General features: G+C 32.6%; 3 protein-coding genes across 3 annotated transcripts; all 3 read right to left on the bottom strand.

Moving 5' to 3' along the window:
- Positions 1-1,320: 1,320 nt before the first annotated feature.
- Positions 1,321-6,499, bottom strand: LOC131607232 (MLO-like protein 6). Its single transcript, XM_058879251.1, has 13 exons — positions 6,377-6,499; positions 6,012-6,269; positions 3,778-3,894; positions 3,614-3,674; positions 3,359-3,447; positions 3,197-3,271; positions 2,917-3,011; positions 2,797-2,846; positions 2,672-2,712; positions 2,339-2,512; positions 2,219-2,254; positions 2,012-2,140; positions 1,321-1,892 (listed from the first exon to the last, which is right to left on the bottom strand). The coding sequence occupies exons 1-13, from the start codon at positions 6,497-6,499 to the stop codon at positions 1,491-1,493; spliced, it is 1,650 nt and encodes a 549-aa protein (XP_058735234.1). The 3' UTR covers positions 1,321-1,490.
- A 17,025-nt stretch (positions 6,500-23,524) lies between these two features.
- LOC131605346 (protein ALP1-like) lies at positions 23,525-24,559 on the bottom strand. Its single transcript, XM_058877717.1, has 2 exons — positions 24,094-24,559; positions 23,525-24,006 (listed from the first exon to the last, which is right to left on the bottom strand). The coding sequence occupies exons 1-2, from the start codon at positions 24,557-24,559 to the stop codon at positions 23,525-23,527; spliced, it is 948 nt and encodes a 315-aa protein (XP_058733700.1).
- Positions 24,560-25,060: 501 nt separating this feature from the next.
- LOC131608266 (uncharacterized) lies at positions 25,061-26,084 on the bottom strand. Its single transcript, XM_058880177.1, has 2 exons — positions 25,740-26,084; positions 25,061-25,645 (listed from the first exon to the last, which is right to left on the bottom strand). The coding sequence occupies exons 1-2, from the start codon at positions 26,082-26,084 to the stop codon at positions 25,061-25,063; spliced, it is 930 nt and encodes a 309-aa protein (XP_058736160.1).
- Positions 26,085-26,546: the final 462 nt, after the last annotated feature.

The raw sequence follows: 26,546 nt of genomic DNA on the forward strand, positions 1-26,546 counted from the left end.
TGTTTACGAAAGTCAACAAACAAGGTAAACATTTAATCATTAGCTTGTATGTTGATGATTTAATTTATACCGGAGATGATGAGAATATGATGATTGAATTCAAAGAGTCCATGATGAAGGAATTTGATATGTCGGACTTGGGTAAGATGAAGTATTTTCTTGGTATTGAGGTAGTTCAATTTGATGGTGGTATATATATATATCAGTCAGTCGAAGTACGTGATGGAAGTGTTGAGACGTTTTGGAATGGAGCATAGCAATTCCGTTGAAAATCCAATGGTTCCAGGATTCAAAATCTCCAAAGATGAAAATGGTATTGAGATGGATGGTTCATTCTTTAAGCAGCTGATTGGGAGCATGATACTTGACCGCTACGAGACCGGATATAATGTATGCAGTAAGCTTATTAAGCAGGTATATGTCAGGGCCTACAGAACTTCGTCATTCGGCAGCCAAGAGAATTCTACGTTACTTGCAAGGTACAACAACGTTTGACATTCTTTACAGAAGGGAAGGAATCATGAGTTGATTGGTTTTACTGACAGCGATTATGCAGGGTCAGTGGAAGATAGAAGAAGCACTTCGGGCTATGTTTTTATGCTTAGTGGAGCAGCAGTGACTTGGTCTTCTCGAAAACAACCGATCGTAACACTAAGCACAACCGAGGTTGAATTCATTGCAGCTGCACGAAGTAGTTGTCAAGCAATATGGATGCAAAGGGTGCTAAAGAAGATTGGCTACATGGGCAGCGAGAGTACTGTCATCTTTTGTGACAATAACTCAACAATTAAGTTGGCGAGGAATCCGGTGATGCACGGCAGGAGCAAGCACATTGATGTGCGCTACCATTTCTTACGAGAGCTAGTGAATAATGGAGTTGTGCAGCTTCAGTTCTGTGGTACAGGGCAGCAGATAGCCGATATTTTCACCAAACCGCTCAAATTGGAGCTATTTTAGGAGCTAAGAAGGAGGCTTGGAGTGTGTGAACTACCACATGTTAACAACACATTCGTTTCATTCTCTATTTCAAATGCAGTTTAGTTCAAGAGAAGGAATGTTAAGTATTTAGTCAAATAAGAGTCTTAGCTTTTAGGATAGTTTGTTAATTGATTTAGTCAAGTTTGTTTCCTTATTTCTAGCTAGAAGTGGGTTGTAGTTTGTTACAACACATTCGTTTCATTCTCTAATTATTTTACTGCATTTCACAAAGAATGAACAGTCATTTCCAGAACTTCTATTTGCTTCTATTCTGTTCCTGTTACATCTAACAATTTGAAAGAGATAATAACGAGACAACCAAGATCGATACATCCCTGTGTGAATAGGAAGGGAAAATGAGATTGATTTGGGAATGCAAACAGATACTCACGTATATAGCCAAAGTGTCTAGAGTTTATAGACATTGCTTAACCAATGAGTTTAATTCAAATAAATATTACAATATACAAGTCCAGTACCTCTAGTTTCAAATTTGTGATGAATGTAATCATCTATTCTTCTTCTTCTTCAGCTATTGAAACAATTTCCCCTATACCTCTGCTACTACTCCCCACATAGATTCCAAACGAGATCTCACCGTCATAGATTCCTCTGGTGATGACCTTACCATTATCTTCAGAAGTAGTTTCACTTGATATCTCCTTCTCAACAGCAACTACAATTACTTCTTCCTCCTCTCCACTTCCAGAGTTGTTACCTGAATTAGGTGTTATGATGTCTTCATTATTCTGCAACTCCTCAAATGACCCCCTTACTGAATTCTCACTTGTTTTGGAATGTAAAGAAGCTGAGTTGCTGTTTTTCGATAGCGATCGCTTAGCCTTTTTATGCCAATTTTTTAGACCTTGAGTCACATGCTCAGTGAAAATCTCCTTTCTCATGTTAGACCCCATCTGTCATAATTTCATGAAAAAACAATTAATGATCTCCGTAGAACCGACACTTCTAAAAAAGACGTGTCTGTGTCTGTGTTGGACACTGACACGACACTGTCACTTCTTATTACGTTTACCTGAGTGACAAGTGCATAAAGGGGAAGAGTGACATAACCACAAAGAAGCTGAACAGCTAAACCCAATACAATCCTTATGGCAATATCTTCTATTTCTCTATTGAAGCAAGACCTTGGACCAAATTCATACTGTTATTTGTTGAGTTAGTATAGAATCATCATAAAAAGTTAATTAACATCAATGTTTAGTAGTAACTAATTACTCACCCAAGTCCATGTGAAAAATGCAAGTTGAAAGGAGTTCTGCATATGAATATCATAACTAATTAATTACAATTTTATTATCATAATAAAATTAGTTTTAAGCTGTGATGTAACTGATTGTACCTGGATAAGGATGATTTGGAGTATATGGAGAAGCCATTCCGGTCGATGAAACCAGAAATATTCATCACTTGGTTTTACAAGTAAGGTTCCTTTGATCACAGAACTTTCTTTGCAACTATCTAGATGCATCTTTGTTATTATCACTTGTAGTTTAGTCCCAGCAAGTAGAGAAATCTTCAATAACAAGCAACAAAAAATTATGAAACACAAACTCAGACACAGACACCAGACACGGACAGACACAAAGACATTTTTTTTCAGTGGTGTAAAGAGAAAAAGGATGATAGAAAAGAGAAAAAAAGGAATAGAAGATAGAAATAGTATGAAGTTTACCACAAGTGGAATAAATGGAAGCCAGTAGTAATTATAAAACTCTGCAGATAAAGTAAGATCACTGTTAAATATACTGATAAAAAACATGTTATACCATTTGTCAAAGAAAAAAAAAAGTCATATACCATGTGCACTAAGGAATATGAAAAAGATGGAGAAAAGCCAGATCCAAAACCTGCAAGATTGTCAAAAGCTTGGTTTATCATGATTGTTTGATCTTGTATAATTTTGTAATCATATATTACCTGATTCCAACAATTTTTTCAAAATCCTCGTCATAAGTGCGCGAAAGAAATTTCTTGAAGTTGAAATTGAAATTGCTGCCTTGAGAAATATTTGCCTGCAGGGAAAAAAAATAAGTTCTGTTTGATACCACAATATGTTACATAGATTGTGTCCGACTGTCCGTTATATCATCGCAACTGCAATTGTAACCGCAACTATGGAAAAAGTAAACTTGACAATGAAGTTATTGTTTTTGGAAGAGTACCATGCATGGAATCCCATGGAGGAAGTTTCACTTACTGCAATGAACCCATTTCGTAGCGCAAAGTAATCATCTTTTGAGACTGAATTATAGAACTGTCGCATAAAACAGACCTATACATAGAATAGAACAAGGTTGTATATGTTACTCTAATTAGTGCACATAAAATGTTTCATGTTTATATTGCAAAATTGACTTACTATCCAAAGCAAGGGAGAATAATTATTCCAGAATTTAAGATGACGTTTGCCGCCTAATGTCTGACTTATATACCGGAATCTTCTTGAATCTGTACTCACAAACCTCAATTTAATTAGACGACATATATATAATAAAGATTATACAGAAAAAGACAAACAGACAATAAACTACACTGCTATTTCTTTTGGATGAGTATGCATCCATTGAGAGTGACAACAAACAAGAAATAATAAAGCATGAAAAGTTAAGGTTACCATTATCTATCTGATATTCTAGTGTTTGTGTCTCCTCTTCCCATTTTTTCCATCTTCTCATCTGTTAGAGATGGGATTAAGCTCATATAAAAAATAATTACTAGTCAAATTTGACATTATAACTTCAAAAAAAAAAAAAAATTTGACTTAATAATTTAATATACCTTTGCCATTCCAAGACACATGGTTAATGTGCAGTAAAGGATATGAAAGACTGCCAAAATTGAGATTAAGACATTTAGCTGTAGGACTCCATCATCTGAAATTAGACTAACCATGCCCTGCATTTATAAAACCAATCATAAATTACTTCACGACACATAAGACTTCTGTTTTTCCATACATATATTTTTATGAACAAGCAAGCACAAAATGGAAAATGTCTAGGATTTTGTGTTACGCCTTGTTCAACTTCTACAAAATCTATTTAAATCGTTACAATTGTTTTCTCTTAAAACTATGTTTATCATCCTAAGGCTTTTGAAATTAAATAAATTTTGGGACACCCTTCTATAATGTATTGGATAAAATGCGATTTAAATTGAGTAGTTCATGCTAGTTCTGAGATTGCAGCTTGTAGAAATGTCTTCAGAAATTTTCAAACTAATTTTTTAAATTGTTATGCTTGGTATTTGGGGAAGTGTGTTCATCAAATGAAGAAGTATATAATATGAGAAAAAGGAGTATGCATTTTCAATGTAAAATATTTTTATATGTATTGAGTCAAGTTATACTTTTCATTTTAAAATAATGATGTGATATAGTTGAATATTATAATTTTATTAGATGATGGTGTAATACTAGTTTACACGGAGTATTAGAGTGCACTCACTACCTATACATATTTTCCGAAATTTCATCAATAGAGTTTTCGTTTTTTAAAACAGACTTTTTTAGTTTTTTATTTTATTTTTTAAAATATGTGTAATTATAGTGTTTTTTGAGTAATCTTTTTTATTTTAATTTTAAACAAATTTAATTTTTTTTAAAATATTTAATATATTAAAGTTGTTTTTATAAATAAGATTAGAAGGAGTAATTTCTAATGTGTCAATTTAATTAGAATGTCTTAAATTTTTTTTTATCAATTTACTATTCTTAAAATAATATTTTATTAAATATTATATTTTAACATCCGCCTAACTCATCTAAAAAAACCAACATTACTATATTGAATGTCATCATTTAAATTTTCATATTGTGTTGTGTTTGAAAAAACCAACATTATTATATAGAAAGTAGTTTTTAATTGTTTGAGCAAATGCTCAAGATTTTATCTTTGCTATCATTATTGATGGTCTAGGTCAACATATCTCCGGTAGAGTATCGTACCATCCTTAAATATCAACTTATAATTTTCTTATTTTCAATTGATAAGGCTTGTCCTGTTTTCTACAAGGCATGCTTTGATAAATTTGGGGAACATATCATTCATTGTGAAGAACTTCAAGAATTCAAATATTGAAGATATGCATTTGTTAGGATGTCATATTTGATATGTTTCAGCGTGTTGAAGTATCAATAAAGAGACACTTGTGAATTTTTTGATTGACCCACAAGAGGGGAGATTGGCACTTAGGCCAATAGATGTTCTAATGTCAAGGGGGTAGGAGTGAAACATCATGTGTAGGTAGACTTGATTGAGATTTCTCCACTAGTGGGATTGATGACCGGAGGTTTTAGAGTGCAACAGACAACTCTCAAAGTCATTTCAATTAAAGTGAGCAAGCATGAAAATGTGTGTTCCGACAATCAACATTCTTTCATATCATTTGTCTTTGACACTTTTTGATACATTAGCACCAAAATCAATTAATCTTTCATAGAAAGTGCGAAAACTCATGCATAATAATGTTGTCTATCCTAAAATAATAAATGTAGTTTTTAATAGGATTGATTTTTCTATTAAAAAAATAACATATGAACTTGTTGTTTTATTATTATTATTATTATTATTATTATTATTATTATTATTATTATTATTATTATTATAAAGAGAGTTGATTTATAATAGATAAACCTTAATATTATTTCAAAATTTATCTTTGACCTAATTTAAATTCAACAAATACAATTTCTAAAATCATAAGTTTTCTTAGTTGGTATTTCATTCAATGAAACCATTATCAAAAAAATATTATTCTCCAACTTGATGTGTAACTAATTAAGGCCAGATGAGGAGTATAATAGTTTTAACATATCACGGACTACTATTGAAATATTGTCCAACTACTAATATTAAAGAAAAAAACAGTTGAAATGTTATGTTTAATTTTTAAACATTTTAACAAAAATAAATATTATAGAAAAATATTAAAAAAATGACTAAATCAAGTAAAACTTCAACTTAAAATGATAACCAATATAAAAATTAATGAATTAATTAATCTGACAATACCTTAGCTTCACAATAGTTGACTTGGTTTCCCAACTCATTGGTAGAAGGTATTTGATCTAATTCCGATGATACTGCTAACTTCTCCATAGAATCTTTACATGGTAGAAACGAATTTGCCATATCCTTATTGATGCAGATTTTTGATATTGGCACTTCCGATATTGTCAGCAAAAATGACACAAAACCAAATTTCATCATTTCTGTTTTAGTTTTAGCCAAAGCTTTCCCCATAGACTTTCTTTTCTGTTTCTTCAGAACCTAAATCATACATACAAATATATTTGATGTAAATTAAATCCAACACATTTTTTTATTAATGCACTTCATAGTAATAGTAATAGTAATAATAATAATATTATAATTACCTCAGTGAATTTGTGAAGACCTCCTTCAATGATCAAAGATATAACAAGGACAAAGAAACAACAAATTGAGACAGCCCATGTTGGAGTATCTTCAAGAGATCTTTGTTCTGTTTCTGAGGCCATATGAGAGATGTTGTTAATTTCAATGAAATTGCTAATTACTATTTATGTTTCTTCCTTTCTATATATAAAGATTAAAGACCATTTTGCAAACAACGTCAATGTTTGTGTCTGTAGTTGTTTAATCAGGAAATAGTATTTTAAGGTATAAAGTAATGATTGTAGAAATGTCAAAACACCGTACACCGTACAGAATACGAATTTTGGCTTCTTTATTGATTTAGTCAGAACTGTCCATCTTCAACTTGATGATGCCTACATTTCAGTAACGTGCGACGCGAATGACGACAAAAAAATATACATGCAAGAAACACACATTTGGGATTTGGTAAAACGAATAATATATTGAATTAAATTTGTTGGAAAATAAAATACACATAATACAACAGGGCCAAGAGATAAGAATTGGTTATCTATTATGCTTTTCACACGTTATAAATAATAACAATTAAAAAAACATAAATATCTTTTTTTTTTAAATTAATAAGAATGCAAAAAAATTATTAGAATCTGGCCTGTATAATATGGTGGTTGGAAATTTTTTTTTTCTCCAAAACGCCTAATCTCATATATGGTGTTATTCCCTCTGTCTCAAATATATTATTCAGATATTGTTATTGATGTGACTATTTAAAATGAAACATGAGTTGTTTTTATAGAGAGGTTTTATGGAGAGGTTTATTCATTTTCTTACGTGTTTCTTTTACTTATATTTACTCATTTTAGGTAAATATAATTCATATTTTTGTAGGTAAAATATTGGTCATCATATATGAACAATTGTTATCGATATGAATTTTCTCAAGTTATAATTTCTAAGATTCCAATATATCACGTATCCAATGATATCTAAGATTGATTTTAGTTGACTTCGAGTGAAAAATCAATTTCTTGTTCAAGTGAATAGCGCTCTGACTATCAGAATGCATGTCATACTTATATTGTTCTTGCCCTTACTTCATCCATAATATTTATTTGTAAGTTTTTGTTGTTGCAATGAACTCTGCTTCTATGGTAGACGAAGTAACACACTTGTGTAGGTTTGACTACCTGTTGAAGCGGTAGCGCCAAGCAACAAAAGATTTGGAAATATTTATCCGGGAATTATCATGTCCACAGAGATGGTCGTTAGAATGTCGTTCAACGGTTTCTATATTTTCGAGCTCGGTTTAAATGAATTGAAATATGAAAACGGAAAAGTAAATATTAACACACAAAAAAATCATTCTTCGGAAAGATAAGACTTATCAAGTATTGCATACAATCAACTTATCACAAACTTAAACTTATCAACCAGTTATACTCAACCTACAATACTCGTCAATGTCACCCGCCATCACTCACACCCTAAGTCATTTCTAACCCAAAGTAGAGAGAACTACTATATCATATCGGCGACGATCTCTCAGCCAACCTCAACAACACAGCAGACATCCATATCAATCGTATAGATGATCTCTCAACTGACACAACCAACACGAAAGCATTAAGCTTCGACATCCATATAGATTTTTCAGCTCTAAATCTATATCTAGAGTTCAGAAACTAACAGATAATCATCCTAGATAAGGATTCAAGAAGTTTATCTCTACAACAACCAAAATCCCTAGCACAGAGAAAAAATCTAAGACAATAATCAACAAAGATTTGTAAAGCAAGCTTTATATAACGCTATGGGCGACAAATATACATGAGTTCGAATCCAACAAATAGAGAATACACAAAGAAGAAGATAAATGAACCAAAAATCTCCCGGTTTGTCAGCTCCGATCGATGATCAATCCACCTCCGATCAACTAGATGCAAGCTCCATAGTTGTTTTTTAAGCTAATCTATCCAAAAAATGATGGTTGATGGATTGGGTACAAAAAAACTCAAAACGTAACCTAAAAATATGATTTTTCCTTATTTAATGACTTTCCAAATCGCCCAGACCGCGCTTAGCGCGCTAAGCCCGTTCAACAGAAAAATGAAATCTTGTTTTGGCCATAACTTGAGAACCGTAACTCCGATTTGCGCCCGGTTCGAAGCGTTGGAAAGCTTATTCTATGCTCTATCTAAAAATGAATAAATGGCAACCAAATTGATGATTTTTATCATCCTTATTTTGAGCCTTATCCACGATGAATTACTTAAAATCGCGCGTTTAAAGTAGTGTCTTAGACACTTTATTGCTCATGCTCCAAATACGCATCAATACCTACAAAATGAATAGAAAACTATCAAAAGGTACATAAATGAATCAAAAACGCAAATAATATCTAATATGTACAAATATAACAAAAATGCACGCGTTCACGCACAAATTGAGGAAAAGGAGACGATAAGTGCCGCAAAACTATATACACAAATAACTACAATTTGGCACTTATCACTACCACAGTACAACTCCCTTGGAGATGTAATTAAGAATTTAGTAGATTTTCTATAATTTATGTATGCATTTGCATCTATGTAGTGTGTATGCAATCAATTCGAGTTTTCTACTTCCAAAAAATAAATTCATTTTTGAAGTTCCTCTGAGATATCTTCAGGTCCACTTCGCAACATTCTAATGCTCTTTTTTTGGATTAGCCAAGAATATCCTAAGAACACCAATGACAAAATCTTCCTACAAAACAAAAGATTTAACATTAGTTATCTTCCAAATCAAACATGATATTTTACACAACCTGATTTCCAAACCAAATAAGAGTTTTAGCAGGCTAAGCTCAAGAAACAAAATAGATCTTTAAACACACGACAAGCTCAAGAAACAAATAGATCTTTAAATACACGACAAGCTCAAGAACCAAACTGAAATTTTAAGACAAAGCAAACTCAAGAACCTACAACCAAAATTTTATCATATTTAGCTTTCAACCTTTAAGTATTTAAAAATATAATCCACAAGAGAATTACACTCTTGAATAAATCAAGTGAAGCACAACACCTATTACAACAAAACTCTTACAAGGGCTTTTCGGTCTTCGACACTATGGCAATTCTCGTGAAAAGGAAAATAACGAGAAGTCTCGTTTATATAGGAAAATATTTGGCTAAAAAATAAATGATCCATTGGCCATTTTAATTTTTTAATTGATTTACCCAAGTAATTGATTAAAACCATTTCAAAGTACGACAATGGTAATCTAAAAAAGGAAAACCTAAACCAACTACATATTTTATCAATTAAAAGATTTTCTAAGTGATTAAGAAGTCATTTACAATACTCTAATTGATTAGATTATGTTCTTAATTGGTTAGGCAGTGGAGAAATTTCCCAATTGATAAGAAATACTTCTTAGTAAATTCCATACAAGCCTTGATAGGCTTTCACTTTCTTTTTTTTTTGTAAAAATAGACAATTTTTAAAAGCCTTTTCTCTATGTGTGTGATTGCCACAGCACGATAAGATTTACCCTTGACCTTTTAAATTTTAACTGATCATTCATACACGTGATAAATGCGAGATCAAACAAAATTTCACACTTCTTCTCTTTCACAATTTCATAGTTTCGTGTTTCCTTTCTTAATTCATCATTGGATAATCCTTTCAACTAGAACTTGAATCTTCTAACCAATTAGGCTTAAAATATCTTCTTGATATAATTCCATCATTAGAGATTATTGATTAGTTGATAAAGGAGACTTCACTGAATGTCATTTGACTTGAGGTGTTGTCATCATTAAAACCAACAATGTAATCTACATCTAATGGTTGTAGACAATTTTACCTACAAGCACATTGGTCCATATTTTCTCTCTTGTTAATGATAACATCCTATCTCTTGGGGTAGTGGTAAAACATAAAACAGATGTATAAAATATTGAAGTAGTTAAACTACTCTTAACAAATATAGATAGAGGATACTCGGCTCCCTGAACATATACTTCTTCCCCTTTGTCATTATGAAAACGGTGGGAAAATATGCAACCACATATATCACTATAAATAATGACACATAAAAAGATAAGTTACTTGATGAAACATAAGCACTTTACATGCACATTTAATAAGTAGAAACATCAAACCGTACTTCTCCCCCTGATGGGCCTATTTGCTGAGAATCTAGTTGCACTATAGACTAATAGGCATGCTGAACTTGGATGTTTTTCTCAAATATATCATTGTCTTGGATATTAGAATTAATCGAATCCTTAACTTTTGAATGACATGTGAATTTTGATAAGATTCACAACTTCAAAGTTCTTTTGGGTCTAATAAGAAATTTGCGCCAATTTTCTTGGGGAATTCTTATTCCAACCCCATGGTTTTAAGAAAGACCCTCTGTGATTTTGTTTTTGTCCCTCTAAAAACCAGAAATATATTTCCGGTCCGTACCACATCTGTCACAAATGGGCCAAATGTGGTCTAGACCCTCAAAATGTAAAAAATCATACCAGAGATATATCAACGGTTAGGAACCGGAAATATAACTTAAGTTAGTAGAGCAGGAATTTCTGCCACCTTGCCAATTTATATATAACCGAAAGTATAATTCAGGTATTATGACAACTATATATAGCTCAAAACAGTAACCAGCATGGTCACCTTTTAATCACTCTATTTCTTCATCTTACATTTAACCTCTCAAAAACCCTTCCATACCCAATCCATTTTTTCACTATAAATGTTCATTTTTGTGGTTCATCGTATCAAAAGGAGATCAAGAAAGTGAAGTTTAAGGTAAATTTTTGTCTATTCAATCCCCATTCCACGCATTCTAATGTTTTTGAATTTAAAAATAGGTCACACGATAACCATAGATATATTTCCGGTTTACAGTTGAACTAAACCGGATGTAAATTTCCAGTTTTCTGTCTGTGTTTATTTTCCCAGCAGAACTGATAATTAGGTTGTCTATTACATTAAGTATGGTGCATCCCGATAACATTCCCAATCCTAAATTATCTCAAGTTGTTTAACCACTCGTATCTCTTATCGTAGCAAAGGTGGTAGATATTCACGAGCATTTTGAAAAAGGAAAAGATTTTGAATTACCTGACGACATGTTGCATTGGATTCGTAAAGAGCCTACGAAACTAGGATTTGGTGTTGTGATTGGAAGGTCCGATAATGGTACGGCTAGAAGAAATGCATTTGTGACTTTGACATGCGAAAGAAGTGGGAAATATATTCTTCGTATCCAAAAATTGAAACGTGATAACATCGGTTCAAGAAAATGTGAATGCCCATTTAGGTTGTGTGGTTATCATTTGGAAAATAACAAATGGATATTTAATATGATATATGTTTTACACAACCATGACCTAAGTCAAAAGTTGGTCGGTCATCCAATTGCATGTCGGCTTCTTCTGGATGAGAAGACATGTGTTTCTGACATGGCTTTGGGCTTAGTACCGCCCAAACACATACTTGCCACCTTGAAGTGCAAAAGACCTAAGAATACATCAAATATCAAGAAAGTTTACAATAGGCGCTATCAATCCAAGTTAGCACTTAGTGGATCGAACTGAGATGCAACACCTTATGAAACTTTTAAATGAAAACAATTATGTTTGTAGGCACCGACGAGGTGATGGTGGGGTTACAGTAAGAGATACTTATTGGACTCATCTCGACTCCATTAAATTTTTTAATATGTTTCTCACTGTGCTCATAATTGATTCAACGTATAAGACCAACAAGTACAGGACTCCATTGCTGGAAATTGTTGGTGTTACATCGACTGAGAAGACATATTATATTGGTTTTGCATTCCTAGAATGCGAAAAAAGAGGACAACTTTGCATGGGCTTTAGAGGTTTGTAGGTCAATGTTCAAGGATCAAGAAGATATGCTGAAAGTCATTGTTACCGACTGAGATATAGCATTAATGAATTCGGTTGCAACTGTATTTCTTACTTATTATGCCTTACTTTGTAAGTACCACATTACTAAAAATGTGAGAAGTCGGGTTAAACCTGCGGTGGGGACAAAACAAATTGCAAGTGAAGATGGAAAACTGGTCAAGCCGGAAGTTATTGTTGAGAAAATTATGGATGCATGGAATGTGATAGTAAATGCATCTACAAAAGAGCGATACGCTGATGCTGTTTTACAATTTAGGAATGTTTGCGTGAAATATCCCGATCTAGTGAAATATGTCGAAAGCACAATACTTGATATGGTAAAGGAGAAGTTTGTTTATGCTTAGACCGATTAGGTCATGCATCTCAGAAATACAACAACAAACCGAGATTAGTCTGCTTATGCTTGTCTGAAGAATTGGTAGGGAAATAGCCAGGGTGATTTTATTACGGGTAGGGATAAGGTGAACCAAATGATACTAAGTGTTAGTGCTTTTATTGGATGATTGGCATCCATGTTTGACTAAAACATAATAAGAAGCAAAACATAATGTATTGTGAATATTGCAAATATAAAAAGAACAAAATAGGTACAAGCAAGATGTTATATGGAATGTCATGACATCAACTCTTGACATCGCGCCTGCAGAATTGGAAGAAAGATTCAGTTTGGTACTCAACAGATACAGGATATTCGTGGAATATTTTGTAATCCTATGTGGCGCAAATTTAAAGGTCTAAAGAATATTTGAAGAATCAGATCAGAAGATTGAAGATTCAGGGAGAATCAGATCAGAAGATTGAAGATTCAGCAGTTTCTAATTTAGGAGATAAATTAGGAAACTTATGATTAAAAAGACATTGATTGTAGCAGAAGATTTATGCAGATTTGTAACAGCAAGGAGTGCTGCGATTTGTAAGCCCAAGTCCAACTGGGATCAGGTTATAAATAGAAATCCTTGTAACCTAGTTTGATATAGAAAACCTTGTTTAGAAACGATGTAGTCATTAGGGTTTCTATAGGTAGACCACCCAGGTTATGGGATGGCTGCCATGTCCTTCTCGAAACCTGTAGGTAAGAGAAGTGATTGTCCTCACACGAAACCTGTAGGTAAGAGTTGAGTATTGTATTCTTGATTGAAGTTGTGAAGCAAGATCAAGTTATTGTTCATTGTTAATTGTGTAAATAGTTGTTGCAGGGTTGTAACAGTTAGGTATCACTAGGGAGTGAGCAGAGGTTATCTTGTCTTGGATGGATGTTGTCATACCCCAAAATTTGCCCATACTATTTCTCTTGTTCAAACTCAAGTCAAGGCACAGAGCTCAAAGCATACTCTCCTAAACAATGAACCCCTGAACTAGGGTTTTGTCTCTCTCCAAGAGAAATCAGGTTCTGATGCCTCCAACGGACTCCATGGCTTCTCATAAGATTCAAATAATCCACATGCCAAGTTTCAAGCTCTGATTCCTCAGAATGTTCAGTCAACTGCTCAAACGATCAATAATCGACTAGTTAACCTAAAAGTCAAACTATGGTCAAACCACAGTCAAAACTTCTGATTTTTGGTCAACATCCTCATTATGAAGCATCATCCATCATTTGATCAAAGGTTGATCATGATTCATCAAGGAAAGTTCAGAAATCAACAAAACTCAAAGTTTCTAAATTAGGGTTTTTTAACTAAAAGTCAACTGAACTTTGACCAGCCATAACTCCTACATGGAACATCAAAAATTTCCCATCTAAAGCTCATTTTGAAGGAAATTGAATTCTCTACAACTTTGTCTCTCACATGCCCAGTCTAAAAATGCACCATTTGAGAGATATGAGCTAATACATTACAGGTCCTTCTAAAAGATCGCAAAAAGTCATTTTTTCTCAAAGCTCATAACTTGAACATGGTAAACTCAATCGAGATGAAACCAAAAGGAGGTTTTAGAGGACATCTTGAGCTTTTTAAAATGTTCTAAAACATCTTCATATGACAAATATTGAGAGAGTTATGGCTTGCGTAAGTTGGGCGATTTCGAGGAAATACACTTAATGCAAAATGGAGAATTTTGATGTTGTGGACTATTGGGCCTAATTGTTGGATCTCAAACATATCCGTGGACAATATCAAGACTTATAAATCTATTATTTTATTTTTATGACATTTATTTTATTTATTTGAATTTTATTCATTTAAATAATAAATAAATCAAGTAATATATGAAATAATCAGATTTAATCAAGAAACTTTGATTCCCAATCAAATCCAATCATTCAAACATCATTATTTTGATAGAAAATCGTGGTAAATAGTATTGAAAAGATTGGAAACAATATTGAGACAAAAAAAAGAAAGATATCATGCATATTCATGCAAACTTTCAAATGATAAAAAAATCTCAAGTCCAAGCCCATTTGGTAACCCTAATGGACTCATATATACTCACAACATGTACAGACTTTAGAGGACGAAAAAACCCTAGAGGAGGCAGCCTCCAAAAAACCCTAAGAAGTATGAAAGTTTTCAAAAGGTGAGGGACTCGGATTCACTCATACAGCCATTACCAAAGCATGATTTTCTTCCCATCAGTCTCCAGAGGCGTCATGAGATAAGTTTCAACCATTAATCACAATGGAAGGTACGTAAAAATTCAAGTTCACGACTAACATATTCATGCATAAGTTATGATTTGCATATCTCGTAATTCCTTGCATATTAATCCCAGCTAATGGTTTCTTTGAGTTCTTGGTAATGTTTAGAGCAATAATGAACGTCTGAAACAAAACATGGGCATCGAATCCGTGACTTGCCATTACTAGGGCATAAGAGAATACAAGCTTCGTGTTCGTACTTCCAAGAGTTTTCAGTCAAAACTATCACCATATTTGAACTCAGGGCGCGTTTTTATGCAGGACTGGGTTGTCTCTTTTCTTTTTCCCTTTTGATTTTGCAGGTTTTGAATAGCTGCCATGGGGGAAGACGAATCCGCAAAGATTTCCGCAGGAAACTTCATGGCAATTTCCGCAAGAAAAGTCGCAGGTACGAGTGAAGAAGATAATGAACAGTGTTCGTTGAAGGGCTGACCATGTGTGGCGTTGTCTCCTTTGTTGGTCAATTGTTCCATTCTCTCTCTCCTCCCACAATTGGCTCGTCGTCGCATTAGTGGGATCCGCGCTGGCTTGTTTGACTTCTTACCATTGACTCTTTTGTTTATATTTATTTTACTCCGATTGTCTTTTTAACAATAAAAATCTTCAGCCCAGCTGGTAACGTGAATAACTCAAACATAGTGGCAGGGGTTCGAATCTCTCCGACGCCACTTGTTTTGGCAATTGTTCACCCACAGATCCTGTACTCACGGTCAACCAGGGTTCATGATGCGCCCTCGTCTCCTTGCCCTTGGATCTCATGAGAGCCAAATCCGAAGGTTACAGCGGGCAGTCCCATGGTGTAGCCTCGAGGGAGCATCACACTCAATCCCCAGCGCCCAGGTTTCTTCTATTTTTATATTTTTTACTTGTTATTTTATTTTGCTTTATTCCTTTGTTTGTTTTTTTCTTTTTTAGGAAAACTAATTACATATCTATTTTATAAATAAAACAAAAACCATTTATAATAAAAACAAATTAATTAACTTAGGTTAGTTAAAATAATATAATTAGGTTTATCTTTAGATTTAATTTGAATTTAGATTAGGATAGTTAGATAATATTTGATTTAGGTTAATTTTTTGGCTAACTAATTTTTGATTAATTTTTAGGTTTAATTTAAATTAGTATTTTTAGGTTTTTTCCTCTAACCTCAAAAACTATAGATAACTAAGGGAAACCTTTAGGTAGGTTTGTAGGTTTGTCTCAATAATGTAAGAGTTGTCTAACTACGGGCTTAGGCTTTCCCCATAAGGCTTTTAACCCTGATTTTTCTAAACAAACTTATTCGCGAACTTTTCTTCTCATCTCCCACCCTAATGTATGTCGCATGTTTTTAATTATTTATTTAAATTATTTGCCTTTTATTTAATTCTGCCTTCATTTTAATTTTCCTTTTTAATTACGCCATTTACCTATTTATTTATTTAATTTCTGTTATTTAAATATTAGAAGGTGTATAGGTTGCACATTTTTTGGATGTAATAGTAATTAAGGTTTTACATTCCGCATTTTACTTTCCGCATTCCCCTGGTTTTTATCATGTATTCCCCATTCCCGAAGCTTTGTAATAGAGTAGGACATTTACTTTCCGCATTTTATTTTTCTGTATGATATATAACTGCGTGGTTAGTAAAATAGGGAGTGACAAGATAATCAATCAATCGATAGCTCACCTTAACTCAAAGATAAATATCTGAATCTAACCCACATGATTGATGCACACACTCACCTCTAAGGTTTCCCCTCTTGTTGCCTGTTGCCTTCTCGATTAAATAGTCAAGTCCCTTCGGATATAGGGATACCTTAGCTTGCTGTCTTCAATACAAATTATCATAGTCCCTCGATATAAAGATCATAGTCCCTCCGAGTTGCCTACGAATAAAATGATCTCGTCCCTCGATATAAAGATCATAGTCCCTCCGAGTTGCCTATGAATAAAATGATCTCGTCCCTCGATAAATGATGATAGTCCCTTCGATTGCTAAGGTATCCTTACTGTTGCCTAATTGACTATTATATCCTTCCCCGAGACTACCTGCCCTCTTTATGGCAAGGGACAGTCTTGTGGCGAACGATTACCCACGATGACCCTTCGATGACCCGCACATCCAATTGAAAGACTTCCTGCCCTCGCATGGTATGGATAGATCCTTTCGCACGAAAGACTTAAAGAACAAGAAAGACAACGTAGGGTAGGTAGCTATTAATTGCTTGCTCACATTCAAAATCAAATACTTTTCACACCTCCTATTTCAAAACAATTTCAAAACAAGGCTACGCTTATTTACAAGCTAAAGTCCCTAACGAAATTTTACTATTCACACACGACACTTCAAACTTTTTCAAACAAACAAGTGAGCTAAGCAATTAAGAGCCCATGGATAACCATGGATGCAAAGGGTGCTTTACACCTTCCCTTTGTATAACCTACCCCCCGAACTCAAAATCTTTCAAAGGTTTTTCCTGTTCTTTTTGTCTTTCCAATTGGATAAAATAAAAGTCGGTGGCGACTCTTGCTATCCGCACATTTCAAATAAAGTCAGTTCACCGTGTTACAGATGTCTAAGATAAAGGTTGCATTGGGTAGTGACTAGGTAAACCAGAGGTTGTTTATCTGTAAACCTGAGGTTGTTTACATAAAATAGTACTACTGATAGTGAAATCTTCTTCCTGGCTTGGTAGCCCCTAGAGTAGGTAGTTAGACCGAACTGGGTTAACAATTAACTGTTATTTATCTTCTGCATTATGTTGTTTGTTCAGTCATGGATGTTATAACATCATAAATAACATCAGGTTCAGAAGTGTTAGTTGTTCCTATACAGAACCATATAGTCTTTACAATCTGGTTATGTTGACTAAACACATGTGATCCCAGGTCTCATTGGCTCCTGTTTAGGTGTAATTAAAATTGGGGGATCTCTCTATTCTGCCTCGGCTACAATAATAACAGATCAGATGTCTTGACATCGTGAATGACATCCGAGTCTGTCATACCAGAATTTTCACTAAGCCAACATAGCGAGATACAAACATCATTTAGTCGTAGTGTCAAGGTGTTGGAACAAAGGTTCAAAGACACAACCTTATATTCTCATTTGGCCGGTAATTTGTCTCGGGCAGCTCTGAATTATATTTTTCACGAAGACAAACGAGCTTCTAATGTCGGTTTCGACAACTCAAAGTGTAGTTATACAATTGTGAAAACATATGGTCTCCCTTATGCTTGTGTAATATCTGAAAAGATGAAAGTTGATTTCCCGATACGTCTGGACGAGGTCTCTAGTCATTGGAAGAGATTCAATTTTAAAGATGACGGTAAAATGAAAGGCGATAAATCAAGTATTTGCATCTTGACTGAGTTGGAAGTTATACAAGAAAGATTTTTGAAAGCCGAGGACGTCACCAAACTCCACATCAAAGAGGAATTGCGGAAGATTGTGTTCCCCGAGACCACATACTTGAAACCACCATCTCAACCAGTGAAAACTAAAGGGGGACTAAGAAGGTGAAATCAACACTGAGCGACAGGTCAACCACAAGGAGTCCATCATATATTGAACACGTTGACAAAGTTTTTCCCGATTCACCTACTCCGAAATTTCAAAAAAATGCTTTCAAAGGCCCCCGTATTAGCAAACCACCGACAACACCGACGACACCAAAAATACCATTCATCGATCACCTGCCAGTTTTTATGCACAAGTACATTGAACAGATTGTCAATGTGGGGGGCGACGGTTACTGTGGTTTTTGAGCTATTTCTGGTTTGGTCAGGAAAGGGGAAAAGGATTACATTATTTTCTGACATACCCTGATCAAAGAGTTAAGCGGGAATAGAGATTTATACACTCGTATGTTTGGGAGTAAAGAGAGAGTTGAAGAAATATATAACGCTCTTGTACCAAGCATGAGTGGATTCGCACCGGAGGATAAGTGGATGTGTTCCCCTGATATGGGTCATCTAATAGTAAGTGTGTTTGAGAGGGTGTTTATTAATATTATGAGATCCAGTTTCTTAGAGACTTTTTTCCCTCTACGCACTGCTCCAACACCAAACCCAAATGATCGTATAATATGTGTTGGGTGGGTTTCAAATTTGCGGAATTTTGTTCAAGTGTATTTCAAACTAGGATGCCCTATACCACCTACATCATCAGAGTGGGCGATTCATTGAAAGGATGCAAGACTACAACAAGTTTAACAAAATTGAAATAGAAAAAATAGAGAAAAATCAAACAGGGTGCCTCCGGTGAATTTGGACGACGATAATTTTTTTGGGTCATTTGGGTAGTTAGGTCTCATTTTATTATAAATATCATGTTATTCGTGTATTATGGTGTGGAAATATAGCCATTTTTGAAGTTTGGCCAAATTAAATACAATATTTCAGTACATGATTTTTTTTCTTAATAATGTTGTTTTTGTTATGTTTTTGTTTTATCAGCTTCAGGGAACTAACCGGAAATATATATCTGGTTTAAAACCGTAGTTGCACTTCCAGTTTTCCCTCTAACAAAAGGATAGGATTTGTAAGATTCATGTTTGCATCCACCTACTATAAATACGCTTCTTTGTCATACTTTTTTCTTAACACACCAAAAATAAGAAATGAACATGAAAATGAACATTGAATGACATGTTGGAGTTGTCCACTTTACCAGCGCCACACCATCACGGGAATTTAAGCTCACCGTGTACACCCCAATTGAAAAAGTGTGTTTAACATTGCAGGAACTTGGACCTTATGGCGACAATCGCAAAGTTGGGAAGATCGAGTACCTCGCCATTTGTTGACATAGAGGGGAAGCTTGTGTTCATCAACTATGATATGTGGAATACTTATACCAGATTTGAGGGGATAGTTCTGATTGAGCTAAATGCGACTATTTCAAGATCGATCGATGATATTATCATGATGTTGCAACGTTCACGTGAACGTTGATTTGTAATGTTTGCTTTGTGTTAAAATCCTTAATGTATTTCCTATGTTTATATTATGATTCCTATTTTTAGTTTGTGATAATGGCGTTATTCATTGATGTTTTTTCTAGTTTCAGTATAGCATAAAACCGTAGTTATATCTCCGGTTCAAAACCGGAAATACATTTGCGGCTCCAATATTTAGTTTATCATTTTTTGGTGCGCACCGAAAATATATTTTCGATTTTAAGGGGCATTTTTTGAATTTCACGTGCTGTGCTAGAAAAACATGGGGTGGAATAAAAAATCTTCATTTTCTTTATATACTTCCCATTTAAGTCTCTAACCTCTTTTATTTTAGGTACACACTTAAATACGTAGTTAGTGAAATGATAATTTAGCCCTTGTTATAAGAATAACTAGAGTTTTCTGAGTTCACTCTCTACCAATTGACTTACCTTTTATCAAACAAGAAGTAAGCTTTAAAGGACTATTTTCCATTGGTTTTTTTTTGAACCAACCTCAAATTTATTTCTTTTAATGCTCTATAAAAATAAGAAAATGAAAAAGAAAGAACATAAGAGATGAGAGGCTACAGAAGAAGAAACGAGTGGTACATGTGAAAGAAGACGAGGAGAAGGCGTGATACCACTAGGAGAGATTTGAGAAGAATTAAACCTAAACCTTAACTGTGAAGAAGAGAAAATTATTAGTAATCGTAAAGCTAAGGCATAATAGGTCTGAGTTTGGTTTGGATGTGGGTTAAGTGAAGTTTGGGTTGTAACATAATGTGGTTTGTTTCGGTTTGTAAAATACAAACCGCAAACCGAACCGAACGGTGTGGTTTGTGAAAAAATGTCACAAAAGGATTTGATCCAAATGTGATTTTTTGCAGTTTCGATTTGATTTGTTTTAGTTAGTGGTTTTCTATTGGGTTGGTCCAGTTTTGAACACCCCTAAAGCATATTAGTCATTTCATGATTACTCTCGTCCATATGTTGCCTTACGCACTAGAGAGAGTTATTGGTTAAGGATGGCATGTTTGGTGGAAAGTATCATAATCCTCCTGGCTATAACCACATCGGACCAAAGATATTCATGATCGATCCTAATACTAGATAGGAATTTACATGCGACCATATAACCATTGTGTCATCTGCATATGTTAGTGCATTGGGTGTAAGATGGCCATCATCGAAATTGGCATGCCATATGGTTATTCCCAATCCTGTTGAAGCATTGTAAACCTTAAAGGAAAAGAATGCCTTTGGTCTCTAATGTTTGTGAACTCCTAGGTGTGGTGGGTATTCCCGATACTTGTGGTGGCAAAATTACCACTTCTGAAGGGATAGCCGAAGTCGATACTTGGCTTATGACAGTAGGGATTTCTCCAACACATGTTGAAATCCCCGTAGTGTCAACGGTCGATCCTATATGTTGTTCCCTTGAATTTGGAGCGTTGTTCTGGGAAAGGGTTTGGTTTCTTCCAGGTTGAGACATTTCAGGAATTTCTTTACCAATCCTCAAATTCATATTTGCTCACCACTCATAGTTTTACGTATGGAAAAATAATAAATAGTAGTACGTAAGGCACCATTTTTTGCAAAATTTTAAAGTTATTCGCACAAAACCTATAACTGTCATTGTCATTCATTTTTAAATAAAAAAAAACTATCAAAATTTTACATTTGTCATAAGAAAAATTACTTTTTATTATTAAGAAAATTACTATTACGTAATAAAAATTATAATATTATTTAATATTAATTTGGTTATTATCATATTTTAAATCAAAAATTAAATAATATTCAAAATTTTCTATTACATGTTTTTATATTCGTGTAAATATAAAATGCCATCATTAGATTTATTAGATTATAAAAATAATAATAATAATATAATTAAGATTATGAACTCTATTTTTATAATGGATAAATTCTATAGCAATAAAAATAAGTAAAATAAATATTAGTTGAATTTGATGGGGTTCACGGATCTAAAATAATTAGGTTCTGTTTGGTAAGTCTTATTTTGAATTTATAGCTTATAAGTTCGTATGATAATAAAAGACCTGTTTGATAACAGTCTTTTCATCAGGAGTATATAGTTTTTTCACCAACTTATAGCTTATAGCTTATCATTTTTTCTTCCATTATCAACCTTATAAATTTTAATAATTTTAAATATATATTTAATTATTAATTGAGAAATATCTTTTTATGTCATTTTACATTTATCAGTTAGTTAAACCGTTAATTTTATCAAACACTTTAATTAGTTTACCAGATATCAATTATCAGTCATTAGCTATAAGGTATAAATTATCAATCATCAACTATAAGCCATAAGCTATAAGTTATCAACTAAGTTATCAACTAACTTATCACCGAACCGCTAATTTTATCAAAAAGAGTCATATTAAGTCGACCTACCCAAATTAAATAATTGATTCAACCGGACACTTGACTCAACCAAATATGATGGATCAAACAATTTTAATCACATTTCAAATTTGTTCACCCTAACTACACCCATATGTATCTTGACACAAAGGTCAGGAATTATCTTTGGAGATAACAATAATATTAAATTAAATTAATAATACTTTTATTTTAAATATAAATTCAAATTATATTATATTTGTATTGTTATATTTTAAAATGTTCAATCGCTAAATTAAAAATTGTTTTTTAACTTGAAGTATTTATTTTATTTTAATTAAACTACTGGACTAAAATACCTAATTTATAATTATTTTCTTCTTTTAGCATGAAATAATTATTTTCTTCCTTTTTTTTTTTTACTCGAGACGAAAATTAAATCAACACCCATTTTGACACAATATTCTGGCAGCTGATGATAGTGGCAGCTTGCAAACTGTCTTGACTTTTTTTTTCAGTTGGTTGAGAAATGAGTTTTTTTTCAGTTGGTTGAGAAATGCAAGTTATCGTACTTAATTAATTATTCCGTGAAATTTGGCATATTTTGACTTGCACTTGTGGAGATATTATCATCCACGAAGACATGTCAATATTTTAGTCGATAATTTCGTTGACGTTTGAATTTTAAGAAAAATAAGTACAGATTATGCTCCTGCGTATCTGGATACCGTATAATAAGTCTTCCTGTTTTTTTTAAAAATTAAATATATAATAATTATTACAATTTGCATGTGGATGTATTATTTTTAAAGGAAAATCATGCAATAAAAGTGAATTCTTGTTAAGTTTATTATTGTAATATTACTGGTTAAAAGAGTTGCAAAAATGTGATGTAAGTATTTGTTATCTGTTCAAACGAATAAAAGTAAATGAAATTAGAAAATAAAGTTAATTTTATGTCACACTAGTTGAAATAATCAAGTCAAAAATAATAGCTTTTAAAGTAAAGCTAAAGTTGTTTGGCTATGATTATTTTTCTAAGCTCCAAAGTTAATTTTAAGCTAAAAGTTGTTTGATAAAATAATTTTTAACAAATTAAATTTGTAGGACAACATAAGATATAAATATGATATAAATAAATGAATATATTTTTAAAAGAAATACAAATATGAATAAAAATACATAAATTATCATATAAAATATTTTTTCAATATATTTAATTAAAAATAAATGATCTAAAAAAATTTCAATAATATTCAATATATAATTCATGACTAGAAACATAAACAATCATAAACTCAAATGATTTCTATTTTCAATCAATTCAATGGCTATTTGATTTCGAACTTTATCCATATAGCCTCCATCTTGTACTCTTCTTGGGTTATATGAACCTAAATCTTCATGAATATTTCTTTCTTCTATGTTGCCAGTCATATATTCAGAAATGTTATCGTATTTGTTAAAATCTTCATCTACGAAGCCACAAATCCGAATAAAGTTATGAAGTGTCGTTGTTGCAACTATAATTTTTTGTTGTTTTATTAGCGGAAATGGTCTCATATCACATAAAATATGCCACTTTTTCTTCCAGACACCAATTGTTCGTTCTATTACATTTCTTAGTGAAGAATGTGCATGATTGAATACTTCCTGTATGCCTTCTGCTTGACCACCGGCTCTAAAATCAGGAATATGATATCTTTCACCTTTGTATGGTGATAGATACCCTTTCATATTTGGATAACCAGCATCAACTACATAGTACTTGCCTAACAAATTAAACATTTTTTAGTTCATATGCAAATTTAAATCAATAAATATATTAATTTGATTACAAAATGATATTTTATGATTACCTTCTGGTGGATGAGGAAACACATTTTTCATTTCTTCAATCGTAGATGAAAGGATACGTGTATCATGTGCAGTACCAGGCCATCCAACAACAACAAAAGTAAATAACATATCGAAGTTGCACACCAACATGACATTTTGTGTTGGAAATCCCTTTCTACCAATATAACGTATTTGATCCTTAGTAGGAACAATGGCAGGAATATGTGTTCCATCTATAGCACCTATGCATCCTTGAAAATGAGGCCAATACCTATTATCGTCTCTAATTTTTGATGGAATTTCTTCAAAGTTAAAATCAGGAGGCTTGACAATTTCCTTTGCTAATAAACATACACTTTCTAGAACTTCACTGAACTTCCTACTTACAGTTTCTCCTGATTTTCCAAATTTATTTTGGATATTTCGATTAGTTTCACTATGTGCACAACTCCAAAGAAACATGGTCAAAGCCTCCAATGATGTCATTTCTTTGGATGGATGTAGCCATCCCTTACTAACTAATAATTTTTCAAGTTTCAATACAACGCAAGTTTCCATCCTAAACATGTTATAACTTTCACCCGGGGTGTTAAGAGTTTCTCTAACCCAAGTCCATCCATGAGAATAAAGAAATCTATTACCTTGTTTGAGTAAGTACCTCATATGATAGTCAAATGCAATTGCTATTGCACTGTAATATATTTTATAGAACTTGCATCGTCTTTTTTTAACCTTTTTTGATCGTTCATTGATTTGTTTAGAATGCATCTGTTAAATAAATTGAAAACAAGAACATTACAAATTGCAAATACATATTCATTGAAGTAGTTGAAATGCATAAATGTCTTAAGCAAAAACATAGAAGTTAAAAACTAAAATATACAATACTTTAGGATACATCTAGAGACTCAAGTTTCAACTTAAAGCATAAAAGTCAATAAAAACATAAAACATAAAATTAAATCTTAAACATCATACTAGAGGATTTCACTCATACTTGTATAGAATCCACTCTATCAAATCGCTAATAGAATCTTTTAAAGATATTATTAGGACTCTATTTTGCTCATCCTTAAGCATCTCTAAAGCATAACTAAATTGTTGACCATTCAAAAGTCCTTTTTCCTTTGCACTCTTTAATATTTCAACACAAGTTGGAATAGAATATTGTCCATTAAAATGAGATGTTGCAGCAATTTCAGCCTTTTCAACTTCATTATGACCTTCCGCTGCTTGAACTAATCTTTCTAATGTTTTCCTCATTGTTGGCGCAGTTCCAACCTTTGCCTTACCCTTTGTTGATCTTTCACCCATGTTTGGTGAAATTTTTCTTTTATTTTTTGATTGGGTGTTTCTCACAGGGCTTAATTCATCAATATTAAATTCATCATCAGAATCAATAATTTCGTGTGCCACATCTGTAGTAGTATTTTGGTTTGAAGATTCTAATGGTACGCCCATAGCTGGCGTCCAAGCACATTGACTAGTTGCCACTATCTCCCCAAATATAAATTCCAATTCATCACGAAATTCCAAACCTTGATAACGAAACTTAGCATATTTCACATTCTCCTGTGTAACCAATAACAAGAGATAAAATTTAGACAATCTAAATTCTCCTACTTAACTTTAAATAATTAAAAATTAAAATATTTACAACACTAACCCTTATCTTAGCATCCCACCATGTAGGATCAGCATCAATTTTTCCTGTATGAGGATTCCATCCTAAACCAGTTTCTTTACCCAATAATTGTTTCCATGTAGTCCAATCAGTTCTCAAACTATCCAACCTATTCTTCAACTGTTTTTGGGTATAGTTTTTATTAGTACGTTTATTGTATTCTTCACGTATTTCTTCCCATTTTTTATTTCTAAAAGCAATTCCTGGTTTTCCACATTTACGAATCTCATTTATACAATTTTCAAGTAACACTTTGGTACTAAAATCATCCCACTTTGCTTTTCTTACATTTTCAGAACTATTTGGAAGACTTTGTTTAGTAGTCATTAACTGCAATAGTTAAAAAAAATTATAAATATATGAATCAGAAAAATATTTGAAAAGCTTTGTTTAATAGTACTAAATTTTCAGAATTATTTTAAAAAATTTCTACTTAATGATAAATCGTTCAAAAAAAGAACTAAAATCTTAGTTAGAACAATATATATATATATATATATATATATATATATATATATATATATATATATATATATATATATATATATATATATATATATATATATATATATATATATATATATATATATATATATATATATATATATATATATATATATATATATATATATATATATATATATATATATATATATTAGTTGAGTTAGAAAAATAATTTAAAAAGGATAGTATAAATATATTAGAAGTAATTTTTTTTAAAAAATTAATAATATGGTTGGATAGTAACGTGTATTTTGTTGTTTGCTAATATTTTAGTTTGAAAAAACA

Source organism: Vicia villosa, linkage group LG5 (genome assembly GCF_029867415.1).
Source record: "Vicia villosa cultivar HV-30 ecotype Madison, WI linkage group LG5, Vvil1.0, whole genome shotgun sequence".
Taxonomy (NCBI): Eukaryota; Viridiplantae; Streptophyta; class Magnoliopsida; order Fabales; family Fabaceae; genus Vicia; species Vicia villosa.